Here is a 22,828-nt window from a genome sequence, read left to right as displayed (position 1 = left end):
TGCGGGCCGCGAGCTGGTTACGTTCCACCGCAGCGCAGGGCCCCAGGCGAGTCGACTGAGCGGCGCCCCGACCTGCGGGCTCACCGTATGCCGACACAGCCCCCGACGATCAAATGTCGCCGCTCCGATTACGGCAACCGACCTTTCTCAATTCCCGGCCGGCTGGACGGCTTCCGCCTCGCCAGACGCCGAGTGGGGTTCGACCGCAGTTGGCTGGCCAAGGAAGCGCTCTGGAACACACACACTGCACCTCGTAGCACGCGGCTACGCGCTGCAAGGTGCAGTGTGTGTGTTCCAGAGCGGCTACGGCTACGCGCGACCTGTCCGGCTCCCAGCGCCGTGCCACAGCGTCCGTGTGTGGGCGGCGCCGAGTGCGCCGGACGATGAGATGAGTCACCCCCGTCGCGCCCCGGGCGAGGCGCTCTTGCTCTTGAGTTCCCCTGGTGCGCTCTCGGTGACCGGCGCCGGATGCGCGGGCAACGAGACTCGTCACCCGCCGCGCTCCGGGCGAGACGCTCTCGCTCTTGTCGAGTTCCCCTGGTGCGCTCTCGGTGACCGGCGCCGGATGCGCGGGCGACGAGACTCGCCACCCGCCGCGCTCTGGGCGAGACGCTCTCGCCGGGGTGCCCCGGTCGCCACCGTTATTGCGCAGATTCAGCCGGGCCGTCGCGGCGTGGGTCGCTTGCACGCCATGATTCGCCCGTTGCATATGAATAGTGGTCAATTGCACGCACGGCGCGGCGGCCTGGCGGCCATTGTGGTGCGGTGGCGTGCTCTCGGATGGCGCCTGGGCCAAGTGGCGGTGCTTGGGGCGCGGAGGAGACGGCGTCGGACTGCGCTGGGGCCGCGCCAGCTCCGGCCGATCTCGGGCGCTGATGGGGGACGGCGGCGCTTGGCGCGGGCGCCGGGGAAATGGTGCGGGGCGGAGGCGCTTCCAGCCGCTCCATAGTGGCGCATTGGCGGGGATGTCGGCGGTGTAAAAGGCTCAGAAAGCGAGTTGTCTTCGCTGATTGCGAACCAACTCGTGGAATAGCCTGAAAGTCACGCGGGTCGAGGGAGCCGTCGAACGCCAATTTCGGAAAGGAGATCTGATTCGGCACAATATTCGCCGTCGGTGGCCAACGCCCCGATCATTCGCGCAGGCTCTGGGGTTTGGGGATGTCGGGACGGCTAGTGCATTGAGCAGCTGGCGTGCTGCGAGGCACACGATGCCTGCACACGAAGTTTATTTGACGGACGGCACGGTCTGTTTATTCCACCAGTACGGTAATTCGTTCTCTGGTTGCTTGGTATGGTAAGTCGATAGCTGATTCCGTTCCGTCTCTCTTTATAGAGCGCCATATCGAACGATGTTATGTCTATGACAAAGCCCGTACATGTAAAGATGTTGTCACACAACACTACAGCGTGGAAGATTGACTAAGTCATACCTAGGTTTAACATCACTGCGTTTGTTTACATTACTGTTTTTATCACTCCATTGTGATTCTTCGTCGCAGACGAGCATTTCAAGCATGCTCTGGGAAGGCGATTGAAGTAGTCCATATCACAGCCCCTACACCACTGATGTACTCATGTTACTTCCAATAATTCCGCGCCCCCTTCCCCTTTGCTCGCGGGCGCAAAGGCACCACTTTTTGGAGGGTGGTCAGACCAGCAGTTAGGTCGGTTCTCACTGTAAAGGGTCTCCCTTATACAGTATGCATTGCATTACGTTTCTGCTTATGCATGCTACCCTTTTGTCGTAATTCGCTATAATGTACTCATACAAATTCCAGGAACGCAAACGATGGATTACTTTAATGTTGTGCACGCAACAAATAGAATGCATCTGTTAGGGCCAATGACACGTTATGAAGTCATCAGGTTACGAACGGAAGTCATCTAAAACAACTCGGTAATTGCTGAGCCAACTTAATTTTTGGCTGCGTTCTTACGATAAACCCGGGCACACGTCATGTTGGGCATAGTGCTTAATCGTCGTGAGTAATGCAATACCGCACGGTGTTTTTACCTTCAGGGTTATTTTTGCAATATGTTTTACCGCCCCACTGGCCAGGTTGCCTTTAAGTATGGAAATAATTCGGCGAGGAAAGATGAATTGCTGAAAACATGTGCTGTAAGTTAGTTTTCATTCGCAATCCAAATATGCATGTCATTTTTATTGCAAACGTCCTATTGTTGGCCTTTTCATGGTGAAACTGAGGTCGCTGACCTGCAGGGATGGATCAAGGATCCTGTCAAGGAAAGGGCCACGCTTCACTTTGCTTTCCGCCCTCGCAAAAGTCCACGGATTCCGGTCACTTCATTTTCAGTTTCTTACTTTTAATCGAGAAATTACCTTCCTCTGTGCATGGTAGATGGCTAGGCATAAAAGGTACATACATACATGGCATACGTTTTTCAGAGACTGATGCCCTTTCCATTCTGAGCTAAGAAGATGGGGAAAAACGGGTTAAAGTTTTCAATCGAAATCAGACATCACAGCACGACTTGCGTCACTGGCCGTCCTTAGCTCACTCAAGCTCTTTAGCTCACTTTAGCTCACTGGCCATCTTAAGCTCACATGCGATGAAACCAGCAGAAAGTTGCATTTTGTAGGTCACTGACCTTGCAGTTAATGGTCGAAAGCGAAAATATTGGCTTGCTCCTTAATTGTAAATCATATTGACTCACAGGATTTCGCGTGACGCGAATATTGTTGTAGCAGAAGGCGGCGAAGCCAGTGAAATTCGTAGACTGTTGACCAATCTACTTTCTGGCAGTAAAACATATGGCCAGTTCCTTGGAACATGCGGAATGCTTGTGCTGTTAACGTGGAAATAAGTAAACCTTACGTTGAATGTTTTGAACATCGTGAAGGAGTGCGAAGTTCGGGCCAAAGAAAGTGACTCCAACGATGTATAAGTAGTATGAGTATCTGACTCAACAAGTGCGGATACCAGACCTGCGCCGCCCGCGCATGGCATATCTTGCAATCGGATGCGAAAGTTTGTCGGCACACACCGCTCCTGCTATCTGCGAGACCGCCGAGACGAAATCGACATCATGTATGCTTCGAAATTCTGCATCTGTATTTGTTGGGTCAAACTAGTGCCGAAGCAAACATGCCAGGGGGCATGCGCAACTTTGTGGCGCGTAAGACGCATTTGTGCTGTTGCTATCCTCAAATACATTTATCACGCCCAGTGTGTCGCGTATTAAAAAAGTGTGTTAAATGACGTGTTCAACTAGGTGCATGCACGGGTCATTTGTTCAGACTGTCATCGGTCGGTCATCTAAATGTAAAACGTGATTGCTAATTCAACGAAAAACAGCTTTTCGTGGCGCCAAAGCTGAGCGACTGATTGGCACGTGTTTGCATATACTTGCATGTGTATGGTTTGGGTATCAGCGGCAAATCTACTCCACCCGCTCTTAAGGTCCGCCCTTATCGTTCATATTTGTTTTTATTATGGACATATTCACATACTATTGTTGTCATGCCGATGGATTTCGCTGCAGGTGGGTATTGGTCAATGTAAAGCGTACATCAAGTTGTACCTTTCTGTGAAGATCCAACTGCTATATTAAAACAATAATGTCATACGGGCGTGAGGAATATGATGTCCTCCTTACTGCTAGCGCTAACCAGGGCCGACCCCCGGATCTCGTCAAGCGGATGCTCAGACACTGCGACCTGGGACGCAGCCAGAGCCACGGTAAGAGAGGTGCATTGCGCTTAACAAAGGGTAAGGGCTGGTGGAAGGGCAGCAGGAAAACTGATCCCGAAAATAAGAAATAAGAAAACAATGATTCGCCGAATTAAGTCTGCTACATTTCGAGGAATCCATTGTCTGAAGTTCTTTTTTATGTTTAACTTAGCCTGAGTGAACCCTTCATGCTGGAAGATGCACTTCTGCACGCATTTAGAAGTAAATCAATTTGACTCATTCAGAAATGAAATGGCTACATAGAATAATTCGCGGGCGCTATTCACTTTACAGTGGTTCCTCGGACGCTTTGTGTCAGGCGGTAACAGTTTGCGTTGCTGCTAAATTTTCGCGGGGAATTCAAAGATGCCCAATTTCTCGGGAGGTTTCAACGACGAGGGCCCGTTGGTCAAACCCCAGCGTAGATCAAAACAGGGCAAAACCTTTGCAACAATATGTCCAATCGTGGTTAATTGGTTTAGCATGCACATTTGACATACTTCGCTGAAGGGGCCAATCTGGGGTTTCTTTAGGGTGAAAGGCACAGAAGTTGTGGTGTCATGGTATTTTGGTGTCTCTCGATTGTAAGGGTTTTTTGGTTCTTTAAATGGCCCGTTTTGGGTTTGGTGCCTCTTGGGAATGAAGATAATGGTGCCCCTAAAAGAAACTTTGTGGCGCTCGCCAAATAGGCCGCCCCAAGATGTCAATGGGGAGGTGTCGCATTCCAGTGTTTGCTGGAATTTAGCGCGTCTTGAAAATAAAAGCTATGTACTTGAGAAATACAACTTTTGCTGCCCTTTTATCATGGAATTTCGGTGCGCCGAAAAGGCATCAAAATATCATGGGGGCGAAGGATGGTTCCGTGCGCCCCCCCCCCCCTTGGATCCGCCCCTGTTCACCTGAGACGCCATGCTTGATAAGGTTGCTTTAAATTCAGTTTGCGTGAGCGGTATTTTTACGCGCAGAATTAGAGTATCATTATTTTGGAACTACCGATGATGACGGTAGTGGCATGGGGCACGTGCACTGCACGTGGCAAAACAATCAAGTATGCTTGCTAATTGGTGACCCACTTGGTCGGAACTGTTGTCGCTCGTGTTGCCTTCTAGTAAATGTCAGGACACTCCCGGAGGGCCTGTACAGGGCGAGCAGCTGTTCCGATGATGGTTTGTTCCTCATGGCAGTTCCCTGGCAATGCACACTGCTCACCGCGGAGTCGGGAAAAGGCTCACTGGTGACCAATCTGACCAAGGAGACGCGCCACGTGACTGGCGAGTCTTGTCTAACGTGTCCCGCACGGCACGCCGGCAGGTCGTTACTGCACGACTCTTGTGTCCCTTTACTGAAAACTCCGAGGGGAAGTGGATGCACGACAACGAAAGCTGCTCCGTGGAGCATTTATTACTCCGTGTATGAATACAGTCATCTGGTGTCGTGACTAGGGGTTCACGCATCGTTCGGCTATCTCATGGCAACAGGTACCGAGGTTCTCAGCATCTTTTGAACATCCGGATGCCATGGCTTTCAGGACAGTGTTCAGGCGTTGGAGCAGACGTTCGCCGAACTCGGCGACCTCGCGACGGTCGCTTTGCCTGCAAAGGCCTATTCTTACCTTGCACCTTTGCTGACAGCCATGTGAATTGCCACGTCAAGTTGTTGAAATGTCCCTCGACGAAAGCAGGCAGGGCGGGCTTATTATCACTGCATTTTTGGGGGTGGCGAGCTTGGTGTTGGTCTTGGAACAGAAGGTGGGCTTCTGTTGGCCTCGTTGCCACCCGGACTGACCGCTTCAAGACGAACGCCAGGCCATTCTGTCAACTCCGAATTCGCCGTTTCGCCACGTAACGTCTATCTACTCCGCGCCTGACTAGGAACTACATTCCCTTATCTTTTAGCATCCTCAGCTCCCTTTTCACTCAAACCGATTGTGCCCGACCAAGGGCAGATGAAACTGAAGTTGGCCCCTCTCGCAAGATTTTCGGCTTCAGTTTCTCCTATCTTCCGACAGCAACCTCACAGCGCGCCTGTTGGATTTCACCCATGCTTCTCTCATCTTTGTTACGGGCGTTTTCAGGAATGGCGCGCATCGTGCCCTCGCGACCCTCACACCGCCGATCTCAGCGTAGTGTTACGCTTTTGCTACTGTCGCAGGGCTGCACTCACCGCTCAACTGGATAGGCTGAAAAAGGTGACGTGACATCACGACAAACGTGCCATCGTGACCAACGCGGCGCCGCTCGCTGCTGCTTGTACACACGCGAGCTGGCTACCGATCTACGGGTTTCTGTAAGGCGCCCGCCCCGTAGGCCGCCTGGCCTCGCATTTCGTGGGCAGGGAAATGGGCTCCCAGTGTTTTATGATCCCAGGCCGACTCTCATGAAGACGACACAGGAAGAGATGGCCACACGCAAGGCGCAATAGAAAGCAAAGAGAGAGCGAGACGAAAAGATAGAGAGGAAGGGATAGGAAAAGAGTGGGGAGGGAGATGAAGAGGGCGAGAGAGAGAGAGAGAGAGAGAGAGAGAGAGAGAGAGAGAGAGAGAGAGAGAGAGAGAGAGAGAGAGAGAGAGAGAGAGAGAGAGAGAGAGAGAGAGAGAGAGGAGGCAGGAGGGAAGAAGCTGATATGAAAATGAAATGTTGCTTACAGTACCTGGTTTTAAACGTAGCGTGCGCAGCCGCACCCGTGGGAATCTGGATCATGAATGCAGTTCATAAGTCACCAGTTTTATCACAGGTAATGTTTGTGTCACACAAGCACGCGCTTTTTGCGTCCTCCAAATTTCAAAAAGCATTCCCAGGCCGCCAGCCTAGCTACTGCCTCTCCCGCCGGATGGCAGGTCACCAAAGCATAGCTGAATTACAGTTCGATAACCTTTTTCGGGCCACTGCAAGCAGGATGTTTTAGCAGAGTTGAAAGTCAACGCCTTTGTTCAGCTTAAAGGAAAAAAATCGCGTCACCCCGTGGAGCATTGTTTGTATATGCATCCATATGCCATTCCCGTGTCTAAAACGGCATCACATTTGTTGGCGCGCATACTATTATGAACAAATATTAACTTTTCTAGCACTTGAAATGTGTCTTTATGTGTGCAAGAATATTTTCCAAAGAGCCTTGGTAACCGGATGGTTCGCGTTGTGAGGAGAACGATGCATTGAAATATAGTACAACAGTTTCCTGAAGTTGGCAGACTGTTCCCTTTTTCTAGTATGTTAACGATGCCTCCCATTTTGTTGACTTAAATAAATCATCACAGGGAAATGTGCAGGGACATTAAAATGTAATGGTTAATTGATACCTCTCCGTTCAGTTTGTATCATGTCATGAAAGCTTCACTTCCACGAGTTCTGATTTTTGAATTAATCCTCCTTTTAAACACAATCAGATCCAACGAAGAATGAATATTTTGTTTTGTTGCATAGCGCTGCATTTCATTTTTGTGCCATGTCGTATGACTGGAACAAATAAAAAGCCACTTATCGGAACGAACCCTTAATAAACTGATTTAACATGACATTTCCCGAAGCAATCCATGCTAACCAGGCCACCAGGGGCCACCTTGACTCATTAGTCTCGGAAGAGCGGTAGACAAAGCCGAATTCCCAAGGCTGAAAAACAGTGGTTTTGAATGTTTCGTATGACTCGACCTAATCTTACCTGTCCTCCATCTGTAATCTGCTGAGGCTATTAAGCAATGCTGGGGTATGAGACCACCGTTTGTCTTTTGTTGTCGGTTTTGAAATCACACGACGGGCGCGAGTGTCACAGGCTCCTGAATCATCGGACGATTGCGTGGTAGCCTGCGGTCAACACAACATCGGGCATGTGAAGGAGGTCCAATGTCACCATGACTGCTTCTGTATACTTCTGCGACTGCTCGCAGCCGACGTAAAGTGACTCATCTGGTCCGGCGGAACCAGGCTGCGGCACCGCCGGTGAGCGGTGCTGGCCAGCCGCCGCGCCGCTGAGGACGGCCAGTCGGCACGGAGGCCGGCCCGGCGCTGCCACCGCGCTGCCTGAATCCCGAACAGGCGGCGGCCGCGGCACAGTAGCGGCGGTGATTTAGCGTCGGTCCTCCGCTGATCCCTCATTACAGTCGCCGGCAGAAGGGTGTGCACGGGACGCGGTAAGCCGCGATGATTTAGCGCCGGCTGGTGGGGAGCCGGCTAACCGGTCCGCACACACCGCTGGGCCGTGACGGTTGGTTCCATGGATAGACGGTTCGCTGCGTCGTCCAGCTCGGCGGGGCCAGGTGGTTGCCATGCTGCCTTACCCTCCAGACCGTCCTCCCAGCCTCGGACTCTGGACGATTGCTCCGAGTGTAGCCCGTGCCTTGTGGGTCCTACGTGATAGCTGGGGTGAGCGCGTGCCAGCTCCGCCTTGAAACCCCATGTGAACCAGGCGCATGTGCTCGGACTGGCAACGTCGTGGTGTGCGTGTGTACTTCGTGTGCATTCTATACGCGCGCTGTAGCGAGCTAAAGGGTACGAAGAGCAGCACAGTGGCGCTCAGACTTCGCATGTCGGAGAGGCACATCACTCGCCGCCTCGCTACATTTCTCCTGCATGGCGTGAGCCTCAGCTTTAAGATCGTGTTTGGTTCCTGACAGTCGGTTCGTGGAAGGGCGGTGCTCGATCACGGATCGTCTGCAGGGGTGTTCTCGTCATGCATCCGAACCATCTTTCACCGAGTGGCTATCTAAAACATGCGGGGGCTTCTCATTTCTGCTGAATGCGGGCTGACTGCCCGCACGTGCAGCGTGTTTCCATGATGAGCCTTTGGCGAGCTCTGCCAACGCCACTGACGTGGGATGCACGGTGATGGATGATTCCGTGTAAAGGCGAACGGAATATAAATGCATGGAAGAAACCACATGAAGTCCGCAGCAAGGCCGGTGGTCGACCTCAACGTCACAAACTCTTCCCTGACTTCACATCCCTTGGAGCTCAGCGCTTGTGCCTGCGCAAACCTTTTGTCCAATGCACATTTTTTCCTGCGAGGTGAGAAAGAGAGGTTGGCGATCTGGAGCTTCACGACATGCTCGGAGCTATCTATAAGTGGGCCTTTTGCACGCAGCACCTACCAAATGTTGCGTCCTATCATCGCGCCCGCAGCAACGCGACCCAAACCCTCAGTGACCTCTTGATCTGGGCCCGGCCCGGGCCGTGTCCGCCGGGACGCGACCCACTTCTCCCGCCACCGACGGCTGCTGCCGACGGGGCCCCGAGTGACGCCCTCGTCGGCGGGGCCGGAGTGACGCCCTCGTCAGCGGGGCGGGACTCTCCGGTGGGGCCTGAGTGACGCCCTCGTCGCGGGGCGGGACGCTCCGGTGGGGCCCGGGTGACGCCCTCGTCGGCGGGGCGGGACTCTCCGGTGGGCCGAGTGACGCCCTCGTCGGCGGGGCGGGACCTCCGGTGGGGCCCGGTGACGCCTTCGTCAGCGGGGCGGGACTCTCCGGTGGGCCCGAGACGCCCTCGTCGGCGGGGCGGGACTCTCCGGTGGGGCCAGGGTGACGCCCTCGTGGCGGGGCGGGACTCGTGGTGGGCCGGTGACGCCCTCGTCGGCGGGGCGGGACTCTCCGGTGGGGCCCGGGTGACGCCCTCGTCGCGGGGCGGGACTCTCCGGTGGGCCGGGTGACGCCCTCGTCGGCGGGGCGGGACTCTCCGGTGGGGCCGAGTGACGCCCTGTCGGGCGGGGCGGGACTCTCCGGTGGGGCCCGGTGACGCCCTCGTCGAGGGCGGGACTCTCCGGTGGGGCCCGAGTGACGCCCTCGTCGGCGGGGCGGGACTCTCCGGTGGGGCCGGTGACGCCCTCGTCGGCGGGGCGGCTCTCCGGTGGGGCCCGAGTGACGCCCTCGTCGGCGGGGCGGGACTCTCCGGTGGGCCAGGTGACGCCCCGTCGGCGGGGCGGGGCTCTCCGGTGGGGCTGGGTGACGCCTCGCGGCGCGGGGGGGCGGACTCTCCGGTGGGGGCCTGGGTGACGCCCTCGTCGGCGGGGCGGGACTCTCCGGTGGGGCCGGGTGACGCCCTCGTCGGCGGGGCGGGACTCTCGGTGGGGCCCGAGTGACACCCCGTCGGCGGGGCGGGACTCTCCGGTGGGGCCCGAGTGACGCCATCGTCGGCGGGGCGGGACTCTCCGGTGGGGCCCGAGTGACACCCCGTCGGGGGGCGGGACTCTCCGGTGGGGCCCGAGTGACGCCCTCGTCGGCGGGGCGGGACTCTCCGGTGGGGCCCGAGTGACGCCCTCGTCGCGGGGCGGGACTCTCCGGTGGGGCCCGAGTGGCACCCTCGTCGGGGGGCGGGACTCTCCGGGGGGCCCGAGTGACGCCCTCGTCGGAGGGGCGGGACTCTCCGGTGGGGGCCCGAGTGCGACCCCTCGTCGGCGGGGCGGACTCTCCGGTGGGCCGAGTGACGCCACTCGTCGGCGGGAGGGACTCTCCGGTGGGGCCCGAGTGACACCCTCGTCGGCGGGGCGGGACTCTCCGGTGGGGCCCGGGTGACGCCCTCGTCGGCGGGGCGGGGACTCTCCGGTGGGGCCCGAGTGACGCCCTCGTCGGCGGGGCGGGATATCCGGTGGGGCCGGGACGAACCCTCGTCGGCGGGCCCCGGCGTGACGCCCTCGTCGGCGGGGCGGGACTCCGGGGCCTGGGTGACGCCCTCGTCGGCGGGGCCCGAGTGACGCCCTCGTCGGCGGGGCGGGACTCTCCGGTGGGGCTCGGCCGACCCCGAGGGACGTCCTCGCGGAACATTGCCAATCGGGCGGCTCGGGAGCGGCGCCGGCTTCCGCAAGCAGTCCCGGTGCAGCGTGCAGACAGGGAGAGGGACGGCGGACGGAAGCTGGTCCTATTCGACAGTATGACTGCCGTACACGATGACATACGGTATGTTGGACATTTTGAAGATTGTTTCATGAACATTACGTGATAAAGTGATAGGTACAATGGGTCTTCAGTAAGTTCCAGTTGATCGCACATGTGTCACCCGCCAAAGCCACATGTGCTGCAAAAATGACTGACCAAACATGCTGAAAGAAGCATAAATTATGGCCATATGTACAAGCACTCAATTCCAATAAAATGGCCTCGATGTCGACGTGGCCTTATACATGGAGCCACACAATGCAGTATATTTCCAGATAACACGGGGCTGATCCGACCCCGGTTCTCAGAACGGCCGGGGCATTGCAGCATGCTAATCCATGCTTCGGAGACCTGATTCACATGCGCTCGGTCGCGTAAGCGCCGCGGCCACGGACGGTCGGCCGCGGCTCAGCAGGCAACGCAAACACCGCTGGATTACAGGGCTCGCTGCGGCATTACTGTGGAGGCGCCGGCTGCCCAGTGACCAGTGGCTTGCTTGCTGTAGAGTCCAGACAGGTGCACCGAAATGTCAGGGTCTGAAGCATGCACCCAAGACCTTTGAATATGGACTGGGTCCTGCATGCGTTCAGTCGCGACTCGTCTTGCTGGAGCGCAATGCACGATGGCGGCCTATGCATGCGGTACGGCTGCACATGGATCCCGCCGTCATCCACATTTTCATATGGCATGATCGCCCTGCCAGCTCGCGAATGCGGCGCCGCACATTTGCATTAGAGACATTTCACAAAACACTGAGGCTCCTTTAGAGCTTTTAATACACAGTATCTGGCCACACGTCTCATGTGCCTGTGGCCACGCGCCAGACGCATCAGGAGTGGATCAGACCGATAGGAGTTTTGCAAAGGACGCACTTGAGGTGGCGTCGACTCGGCGTCGAGCAGTGCACGCGGCATAGTTTGTGGCATTTCCCGTTAGTTCACCGAATACAGCAGCGCCACCTACAGGAGAAAAAAATGATGATTTGAATGCTGCTGCACTGCAGCGCTGAAAAATATCGACCGTTGCAAGCGTGCTGCTGACGGGCACTTTTGCGGTCACGAACACGAAGCCTCACGTGCAGCAAAAGCATCGATTATTTATTTATCAGTGTGCAGATTTACATGGCCCTAAATTCTACGATCCCTGTCATCGGCGTTGCATTTGCTTCAGATATGGCCCCATGCCTTTGGCGCGTGAACGTTACAAACACGGCGCCGATTTCAAAACAGCAACGAATCACACACGGTGTCTTACATTTCCAAGGCCCCGCCTCGCGCATGCTGTATCTGTTGCTCCTCCACGGCAATGATGCCGGCGAAATTGGCCCTGTCGCGCTGCCACGCGTCCCGGTCGGTAGTCCATATCGGCACGGAACAATGGTCAACGATTACGCTTGTTTGGAAGTGTCAATTGTCCACGTCTGACGGCTTGGCCGCGTCCGCCGCTGCCGCTGCCACCGCCGCCCCCACCTCCACCGGCGCCACCACCACCACCACCGCCGCCGCCGCCGCCGCCGCCGCCGCCGCCGCCGCATGAATAAGTCGGCCGCCCGCCGGCCGTAAGTCCTTATTTGGCGGGGCGGCCCTGCAACAGGTGCGGCACGACCGTCCGCTTATGGGGCGGGCGGCGCGACCCTCGCAGGGGTCACAGGTGTTCGCAGTGGCTGCCGGGGCATGCGCCAGGCCCTGCTGTGGAAGGGGAGGGGGAGGGGGAGGGACTGAGGCAGCCAGAAGCACTCAGGGAGGCCGCAGAGACCAGCCACCGGGGTGGGAGGCCCGCAGTGACACCAGGAGCAGCCAGAAGCACTCAGGGAGTCCGCAGAGACCAGCCACCGGGGTGGGAGGCCCGCAGTGACACCAGGAGCAGCCAGAAGCACTCAGGGAGGCCGCAGAGACCGGCCACCGGGGTGGAGGCCCGCAGTGACACCAGGAGCAGCCAGAAGCACTCAGGGAGGCCGCAGAGACCAGCCACGGGGATGGCAGGCCCGCAGTGACACCAGGAGCAGTCTGACGAACTCACTGGTCCCAGTAGGCGATGGTGTTGCAGGCCACTCAAGGTACATCAGAACCTTCTTCCGTATTGTATCAAGAACGCACTGATCGTTATGTGTATCCACTGTGGTTAATTCCGACATCACTCGTCAACTATCATCGATAACCACTTGACAGTGGTGTTAATTATTGTCATGTTTCATAATCTGCTGACAATATGGCGTGTTGAAGTGGACGTATGTCTTGATGATCCCCTGACATAGCATGGTGGGCCTGGAAATGTTTGCTTATCCGATGTTTCCCACGTTGGGGCTCTACAGATATCAAATATCAGGGAGAATCCACCCTGAATTGGCTTGCAGGTGAAACACCAAGTGAATGGGCATGTTTGGTTCCACTGTAAAAGCTAAACCAATCATTATTTTTGGACAATGCATCGCAGCAGACATTCTCTGTCATTTCGTAGATGAAAAAGTAGACTGAACATGCTCATGAAATTTAATTGAACGAGGAACCAGCTGAATCCACCTTGTTTATTTGTAAGTTTGTGGTTGGAGACGTTTGTATGGACAGGAGCGTTTAGGACAGAGAAGCCTTTAAAGGCCTATCTCTTGCTTGCTTATGTCCGAGTACGAACATCCTCTGATTCGGTGACAATACTCTACGAAACTGGCCCGTCAAGCGCCTAGTCTTCATTTAACACTGTTTCTGCAAAGTACACTACCTCTGACGCTTCTATGTACATGTAACAAAGCATTCCATTGTTTGTCGCTATAAAGCGTCACCACCTCTTGTGTTTATTGCCGCAGTGCGTGACAAGATGTGTTGCCACTGGGGTCATCACCAAAGTTTTTCAATTCCTGGCGAAAGCAGTGCATTTCATTTTACAGCGCCAGCGCGTCGATTGTCGACAACATTTTACACGATCGACCAACCCGTGTAACCGATCATTTCGGGCGTATTTAATTCAGGAAGTCCCATTCGTCGCCCATCGACAGCGGACATTTGTCCCACTTTCAGCTCAGCCCGTAGCTGTGTAAAACAAACCGCCAGCTACGAACTCTGGCGTTGGTGATGTTGTGCATCCAAACAGCTTGATCGTATAACCCGTATCTGAACCCGCTGTTGCGTGTCTGGCATCAGTGCTCTTACCACATGCTACAGCACGGTTCGCCTCAGGCACTATTGACATTCCGCCCAAACACTCAACACTGCATAACGGCTTCCGAGTATGTCCGAGCATTTCGCTTTCGCATGACACCGCACGCCACGTGTGAACAAAGTCCGGTGTTACGCTCGCCTGCCGCATGACACTGCACGCCACGCATGAACAAGGTCCGGTGTTACGCTCGCCTGCCGCTTGACACCGCACGCCACGCATGAACAAAGTCCGGTGTTACGCTCGCCTGCCGCATGACACCGCACGCCACGTATGAACAAATTCCGGTGTTGCGCGATTGGGTGCCGCTGCTGTATTAACTGTTTCTTAAAAGTTCGCTCGAAAACAATCCTCTGCGTATGCTTTAAAGCAAATTTCGTAACTATTTTGTCACTTAAAACGATACAAAGTCGTTGCCCACCCAATTGCATTCCCCACACACAACCTCTCTATCTTCTTACCAGTCACATCACTGACGTATCAACGCCTGTTTTCTGTGCCGAAGAGGACGTCACAGGCGGCGGTAGCGGCCGGCCCCGGCGCGGGGAGGAAGTGACTTCGCTGCTGCCTCGCCCACCTGATCCTTTGCTCACCTCGCGCCAAACACAGGTAGAGCAAGGCCAGGAGGCAAAGCAGGACAGCTGGGCGGCGACAGGGGGGGGGGGGGGGGACTCGTCTTCCATGTATGAGATCCGATAGAGCCTGGGCGCGTTTGGTCGTCAGCGGCCGCTGAGTGCCGCGGCGGAGGGAAGGCCAAGCGGCCCGGCCGGCAGTGACGTCAGAGGTCGGTAACTCGAGCCGCCACCGACAGGTGGTGTTACGGTGGCTGGGCACGCGCGGTGAAACCGGAGACGGCGCCCACACCCCCTGACTCTTTGCTCACCTTGTCCAAGCACAGGTCAGGCAAAAAGCCCGGAGGGTGGGTACCGCTCGCACGTGCAAACGTGTCGCCGGCAGATAGCGCTGGTCAGGGACGGCGACGGCGCGTTTTCCGATGATGAACAACCAGCAGACTTATCCCCGTGAATTGTTTACATAATGTGCTATTCTTACATATGCATTCGCTGATGGGCCATACCGCAGCATCAGCTTGCCAGTTGCAGACTTTTATTGACACTTACCCGGTCTATGGTCATGACCCCAGCAGGTGCGATTGATTGCTTGCATGTCTGTTGAACGACCCTCGAGACGTCTCTGAGTGTAACGCATGTGTATACACTCGGTGCGTGATTTGATGGGATGCGACTCTTGGTCCGTCGAGGGAGCAAAAAAACGAGTGGGATGGACGCAGGCAACTATTTAGTTGCGGACACCATGCATGAAGCACACACAGAGGCAAAAACGGAAAATAAATGGTTTATAAATAACGATTTGGGCTGGTCGTGAGCGCAGACACAGACAGGCAGGGAAACGATGCACGCGGAATGCCTTCAAAATGTCGCTTGAATAACTCAAGATAATGATGCGCCATTGTGGGATATCCTTTACAGAGACCTTGGTCACAACATCACTGAAACAGTCCTGCAACCTCTATTTTCCCGATGTTTGGCCCCCGGAGCTCCACTCGGCGCTCCGTTTAGGTCGCTCGCCTCTGGATGCCTGCCGTCTTCTGACATCATCGCAAGCACGTGGTTCGATTTCACAAGACTGTCATCGGAGTGCTATCTACGGGGCAGCACTACCACCGAGAAGTAATGCGAAGCGCTGATACTGTTGATGGCAACATCCCCATCTGATAACGTCCGATGCGCTGGCGACGCGCTATAATCCAGATGGATAATGATGCGACGGCCAGTCGCTCGCGCAGTTCATCAGCCGTGGTATGTGCACGAGTGAGCGTTGCGGCCGCTCATCAAGGTGCAGGCGCAGGAATAAAACGCAAAGGAATGGTAAAGATGGTGGCAACAGCCGTGCAGATGCTTTGGGGAGCTATCCCATGCCCTTAGAAGCTACCACGCAAAACGTTTGGTGTGCTTTTTCACAAATGTCCAACGCCGAGGTAGACTTACAATGAGCGGCAACCATCGTCATTGGCGAAACAACCATCGCCCATGATAAAACAACGGTCGTCCAAGATAAACAAACGGGCCAATCAAGCGCTGGAGGGAGTTCGGGAGCGAGAGCCACGCGGGGATCTCCATATGGTAATTAATGCAAGTCCAAACCAGCGCACTTTGCATGTCCCTTTACAACACAGAAGCCCAACGCTCCTCACGCCACCGTGAATTTACGACTGAGAGAAACCAGCTCGTCGGGTTCATTATCCCCAGATAAATCGCTGTAGCCCTGCCACAGGCGAGGCACGGGTGGCAGGCGCTGGTGGCCCGCCGCCAGTCGTTCCGAGCCGCAGGCAAGGGATGACGATGGCCAGACAGGCAGGACGGGCTGGATAACCACCAGCATCAACGGCAGGACGGGCTGGATAACCACCAGCGTCAACGGCAGGACGGGATGGAGAACCACCAACGTCAACGGCAGGACGGGTGGCAGTGATGGGAGTCAAGGGATGACCACCGCTAGCTACCGCAGGGCCGGACGAGGAGACCACCACCGACAGCGGCAGAATGGTAGCTGACTGCTGCTCGCGACAGTGGCTGAGCAGGAAGGAAAACTGACATAGATAATGACCGCGCATAACACAAACTCCACAGTAGCCAAACGCGTAGGAAGGCCATCGAAGTAAAAAAGACAGGTGAGAAGGCCACCCAAGGCGGTGTCAGGACGGGTGGGCAGAACGTCACCCCCGTTGGCGATGTCAGGAACAGCACCAACGAGAATGCCGCCAGCTCCACCGACGCGACGCAACGCAGGAAGACTGCCACCGTCTATCAGCAGGGCGCGGTCGCCGCAGCCGCCGCGCCAGGCCTGTGGTCGGCACCCTCCCCTCTCCCCGCGCTCACCGTGGAGCGTCGCCTCCGGCGGCGGGCGCTCGGCCTTCCGGCCGCGCCGTCGGCGTCGGTCGCCGGGCCGCTTGGACGCGGTGCCGCGGTCCGCGCCTGTCACCGTCACCTGGCGACACCCACAGGGGCACTTAGCGAGCAGGGGCGGCCGGCCCGCGCCGCTCGGCGCGCAATGGGCGCCGCCGCCCGCCAGATACGGACTCCATGCGACGCCGCTGGGTTATTTATCAAGTTAGCGGCGGGGCCGATCGATGCCGGGCAATGATAGGCGCGCAGGCCGACACGGCCGTCTCTCCGCAACGGAGGTCGATGGACGGCAGTCGGCCTGGCGGCCAGATCGCATCAGTCCGGGTCGGGCGCGAGTCGGGTCAGTCATCGGAGTCAGGTGCATCACGAAATACAACAGGCTGTCCCGTCCGTCTCGTCCGACACCTGGCGTCATTTGTAACTCGTTCGGTGTGGACATATCGGTCGGCGACTGCTCTTCGTCGACTCGCTCCCCATTCGTCCATGATGCAAAACTCGAAACCTCTGGGCCCAGCGCACTCAGCCACTGTCAGCCGTTATGCTCACAAGGTACGATTAACGAAAGCTGCACGTTGTATAGTCTCGCGTGATGTAACTGTGTGGTGCTGGTGGAGGTCATCACAGAGGGGCCCCCGCGTTGCGTGGAGGATCAGAGGGTGAGCGGTGCGCCGTCACGTGGCAGAGGAAGGAAACCCCAGAGGCCCTGGTTTACACTCCGCCACCGCGGTGGCAGCAGCGATGACGGCTTGTTGATACTCCGACGCCCTGACGTAGCTAGGTCTGGCCCATGTCCCGCAAGGCTTACTTTGCCCACGGCGCGAATTCTTGAACAAGACCAAAGCCCTGATTCGAAAAAACACGGCGCGAGCAATACGAAGGCACGGGGTGAGGGGGGTACCTCCGTCCTGACCCAGTGGGAGGTGCATTCTGATTGTCACGCGTAGCTCTGCACTTGAGCGGGCCCCGTCACTGCCCACGGCACCTAGAGCCGCACAGCTCTCTGAGCCTGACCACTCCCGTGCGCGGCGGTGAGAGTAGTGGTGAGGCGGTGAGAGTGGTGGTGAGGCGGTAAGACGCGACGACGTAACATGGAGACGACAGGGAGAGACGGTGCGAGACTGAGACGGAGGGAGGTTTTGCGGTGACAACGGGCAGCGAGGCGGGGAGACACATCAAGGTGTCCGAGTGGTCGAGACGTTGAGAAGCAGCGAGCGGCGAGACGGTCAGCGGACGTCGGGCGCCGCCGTGCCGCCGAGGACGGACCCCGAGTCCGGCGACGGCGGCGGGGGCCCGCCCCTACCGCGTAGGACGGCCGGCGGCCCCACGCGGCCGCCGTAACCCAGCCGCACGCAGCCATGACGCGGTCGTAAAGCAGCCGTGGCGCGGCCGCGAACGCCGCGGCTGCCGCTGCTGCAGGGCGGCCGGCCGCCGACCCGTGCTGGAGTGCGGACGTCTGACAGGCTGCCCCCTGGCCGGGCCGCAGCCGAGGTCGGGTCTTCTGTGCGACAGTACAGGTCGGCAGCGGACGGTCGGGTGAGCAGCACGACCCTCACCCTCACCCCCCCCTCCCCGCCCCCCCCCCCCCCGATGAGAGGGCGCAGAGTTCTCAGGTCCTATGCGACAGCGCGGTGCCCTCTTCGCATGAGTGGGACTGGGCTGATGAGACGTCACGCGCAGGAGACTCGTGCTAAATTGTTTGTCCTTGCCGAGGCGGCTGCAGCTTGCGGCGCAGACAGAAGAGCCGCGCAGTCTTCCAGATCTAGACAAGGTGTGATTTGCAAATAAATGACGGCGAAAGGATGTGGTGCAAATGCTGTGGGTAGATGTCACAATGATCCAATAAACCACTCTCAGGTGGGCACGACTTCTTCAATTTAATTTGCATAACGAGACATTCACGGTCAAATCGTCGTGATCAAAGCCCGTGGTCATCAACACTTGTCAGCCTGTGCTGGCCAACAGGGTGCTTCACATGAGCCGTAATTAATTGTGAGGCCGTTCAGAAGCAGAAGACCTCACACGGCGGTACTACATTTTACGGACAGGTCGGAGGCAGGGACGGACTGTATACATCTCCAGCGTCCATTTAATAGCGTAATTGGGCCAAATAAACGTCACGGGGACCATACAGTTACCAGCAGGCGACGGGACCTATAAAACCAATGTTCTACTCTGTGGGCAGCCAAGACATTCACGAGTCTGTGTATCACCCCACACTTGATAGGCTTCGTTTCTTGAACGTAACCCACGCGCCAAGAACGTTCTTCGGTTCCTCTTCAATGACGCCCTCTTGACGTCGCAGCATGCATCTTGCACACATCGTGCACACTTTGCACACTTGCAGTATGTATCTTGTACTCAGCACACGGCCGTGGGCAGGCGCACCTGGACCTGGACCAGATGTGCGGCCGAGAAGCACCCCGCACTCAAGCCAGGCACGCTACGTCGCGTTCCCGGCGCTGAGTAAACCCCCGAGTGCGCCGAACCGACCGGAACCGGCACGTTTCCGGCGATACTGAAGCGCACCACCGCCAGCACGGGCTGAGCGAGGCCCGACGGGTCCCGGCACGGAGCGACGCCCCGGAGCGCGGGCTGAGTGAGGCCCGACGGGTCCCGGCACGGAGCGACGCCCCGGAGCGCGGCGTGGGGACTGCGGCGTCTCCGGCCGATGGATGTCGGAGGCACAGCGCAAGGGCAGAGGCGGGTCTGGGGGTCGACTCCGGTCACCGTCCGAGCACATCAGCGACCTAGACCGCCTGCGACACAGGCGAGAGGCGTCCTTTTCTGTTCCTCTCCCCGCCACTTCTGATCACTGATCCACTTGGGTGCGTGACACGACCATCTACGGCGACAGGTGCTGCGGCGCGGCGCCGGCTGCATAATGCAGGGACTGGATCTCCGATCTGGTCCATCTGGAACACCACCCAACCGGCTACCGTTCGGAGGCGGCCTCGCCAAACTGACGTCCCACTGAGCTCGGCAGCCGCGGGACTCCGTCTAAACCCCCTGATTCTTTGCTCACCTTTGAAAAGCCACAGGTTTGACAAAGACCAGGAGGCTAAAAGGAGCCCCATTCGGGCGGCGTTGGGGCTGCGGGCGCGTCTCCACTGACGCCGTGTGGGCGGGCCCGCCGCTGTCGCGACCTGCGCCTTCCGACCGGCGCTGTCAGACGCCCGGCGAGCGGCGCCGCCTCTCCGGCCCGCGGTACTTCTCCGATGACGTCACACCGCGCTCCGACACACCTGAAGCTTTGCTCACCTTGTACCGAAATGACAGGTGGAGCAAAAGTCCAGGCCCGCCGGCGCCGGGTGAGCTGTGTCTATTGGGCCCTTCGCCTGGTTTCCATCCCGACAGGAATGGGCTCACGGCTCACGCCCGGTGCTGAACCTGGTGGGCAGTGCCATGACCTGGCAGGTGCCGATCCTGCGCAACCGGCCGCGACTGGCCTATCCTGGGCAGTGACGCGACCGCGCCACAGCTGTCGACGACGCCCCACGTGGCGGCAGGGAGACCGCGCAGCAGCAGGCAGTGGTCCAATGGCAGACGTGCGGGCGGGGGACCGCGCAGCAGCAGGCAGTGGTCCAGTGGCAGACGTGCGGGCGGGGGACCACGCAGCAGCAGGCAGTGGTCCAGCGGCAGACGTCCGCCCAGCCGTGCGTCCGTGGCGGGGGACCGCGCAGCAGCAGGCAGTGGTCCAGTGGCAGACGTCCGCCCAGCCGTGCGTCCGTGGCGGGGGGGCCGCGTAGCAGCAGGCAGTGGTCCAGTGGCAGACGTCCGCCCAGCCATACATCCGCGCTGAGCTCTACGACGCTGCACCGGTGCTGCCGAGGAAGACGGCCCGACGCCGCCGGAGTGGGCTGCTGACGGTTGGGCCAGCCACCGTAATGGCCCCGGACACCACATCGATTCCCGCCGGCGCCATTTCTAGATTAGTCACGTGGCCCGCGGCCGGTGGCTCCGGGCGCGTGTCGCCCGTCCGACGTCTGTCGATGGCGAGTGGCTGCCTGTTTTTCTCCATCGCGGGCCATCGGTGGGCAGTCAGATGTTCCGCAGAGTCGCCAGGCTCGCCGCACTCCCTCTCATGGCGTGAAATAAGCGCTAAAATGATTTCGTCATCTGCAGCCATCAGACTGATAGGAGCTCAAACGGAATAAATACACATTTTCATCAGTTCGACTGCATCGCGACGCAACACGCCGGTGGCGTCCTGAAGCCCGGCGCACACCTATATCTACAGCGGATACAGCGGTACGCCGTCCGAGGGCCCGCCGGAAGCGGAGGCTTCCCGCTTCCGGCGAGCGGCTGAGGCGGCGCCGTCAGCTGACCCGTGGCTTCCGTGGTCGCAGCTCACCCCCCACCACCCCTGCCAGTGACTTCATCGCCTGCCGCCGCTACTCGGTACCAGCTCCCCCAGTGTCCGCGGTCATCACCGGGCGGGATCACAGACGACAGCAGAGTCATCGGCTGATCGGATGCGTCACGCGGTGAGAGCGGTCAGCACGGGTCGCGGCACCGCCTGCCGCGGCGCCGCCCCGCCGGTCAGCGCAGACCGCGGTGCCGTCCTGCCGGCCTCCGGCGGAACGCAGCGCCACCGCCCGGCCGCCCGATAAGCTCGACTTAATTGAATCGTCGCCTCCCCAGCCAATGTTAAAATTTGATTTGTGAGGTAGTTTGAGAGCAGCTCCCGCAATCTCTCCCACAGAGAGCCGGATGGGGCCGAGCCAGGCCGAGCCGGCGGCCGATGGATGGCAGATGAAGAGATGATGGCGGGACGGCATCGGAGCGCGCGCGCCCCACACGGCTCACACACGCCTTTGCTCACCGGTTTTTCGTGGGGATAGGACGGACGGAATAAATGGACGAGGAGACCATTCCCTAAACATACTCACAACACCTTATGGGGTACGAATGTTTTATCACAGAGAATGCGCAGGTATACTGATTGAACTCACATCATCCGCCTGCCTGTGTCAACTTCCCATTTTCGTTCCGTTTAAGCGAACCTCTCCTTCTCGCCGCATCGCTTCCCGCCGCCGCACGGCTCCCGTACCAAGCGCAGATAAAGCGCCCGGGGTTAGGAGCACGACCGGCGACGCCCAAATGAGCTGCTGAGCTTCAATCAACGCCACCGCGGAAATCCGTTCTGATGCGCGACAAAAAACTGGCCGGGCGCAGCCCGCCTCATCTGGTGCCACGGCCGATACCCGCACAAAAACCCGAAAGGCGTGTTATAGATTATTGGAGCCAGATTTAGATGGCGTGCGCAGATTTCCCGCGGGAGCGAGCGCAGCTCATAACAAGGCCGGGCGCCTCTGATCAACTTGAGGCGGATGAATACAAATCAGGTGTTCTCGCCAGGGATTTCTTTTATCTATTGCAGCGCGCGGCCCTTCAGCCCTTTCCGGCTTGCGGCCGGAAAGGTGTCCAGTCGACGGATATAGAGGAGGTAAGAGCGCTTGGCCGGCCCGATGAATATTTCATATGCAGTCTGACGGGATGCAGATATGACGGGACCAATTCTTTTGCCAGCCAACGCACGTAAAACAAATCGACTGGAGAATTCAATCGCCAACAGCGATATACCAGCGAGGGTGGTGCGAGGTGCGACCTCAGGTCAGGACAGTCCTCACAAATATACCGGCGAGGGTGGTGCGAGGTGCGACCTCAGGTCGGGACAGTATTCACAAATATACCGGCGATGGTGGTGCGAGGTGCGACCTCAGGTCAGGACGGTCTTCACAAATCGATGGAAGAATTGCTTTGCTGCCTATCCGACAACACAGTATGGCGCCATTTCTGTTCAGAACGACATATGATAATGGTAAACTAAAGCACTTATGCTGTCTTTGGGCCATAGCCCTTTTCTCCACCCGCCGTTCGCCGGCTATGCCTGAAGCAGGAAGGCTGTCTGATGCATCTACACGGTTGTGGGTAGTCGCTGCCGTGATATTCCCGGCTAATGTCAGTCACGTGCGTTGCCGACGTTTACCACTTCGGGCGCGTTTATAGCAGTGTTTTCCATATTTCCGCGAGGCATACGGACAGAGTCGCCATTACTCGAAAGGTGGTGCATTAGTCTAATTAAAATCACGTGTGGTTTCCTTCCGGACAGTTTTGAGTCCGTCTTTTTCCCGGTGTCTCGCACTACGTCGCCATTAAATGCCTCCGAAACAGAACATTAACACAGATATCCAATCCAAACC

General features: G+C 57.7%; 1 protein-coding gene across 1 annotated transcript in view; it reads left to right on the top strand.

Annotated features, from left to right (window-relative positions):
* LOC119097472 (uncharacterized) overlaps nt 1-20,087 on the top strand; it is a 70,237-nt gene extending 50,150 nt beyond the window's left edge. Inside the window, exon 6 of the mRNA XM_037220501.1 lies at nt 19,980-20,087. Within this exon, the coding sequence (XP_037076396.1) occupies nt 19,980-20,087 (108 nt within the window). The remainder of the gene's footprint in view (nt 1-19,979) is intronic.
* Nucleotides 20,088-22,828: the final 2,741 nt, after the last annotated feature.

The sequence above is a fragment of the Pollicipes pollicipes genome, unplaced genomic scaffold, assembly GCF_011947565.3.
Source record: "Pollicipes pollicipes isolate AB1234 unplaced genomic scaffold, Ppol_2.1 Scaffold_4295;HRSCAF=5057_pilon_pilon_pilon, whole genome shotgun sequence".
In the NCBI taxonomy this organism is placed as follows: Eukaryota; Metazoa; Arthropoda; class Thecostraca; order Pollicipedomorpha; family Pollicipedidae; genus Pollicipes; species Pollicipes pollicipes.
Note: the sequence above shows the minus strand (reverse complement) of the source record. Positions and strands in the feature narration are given on the sequence as shown.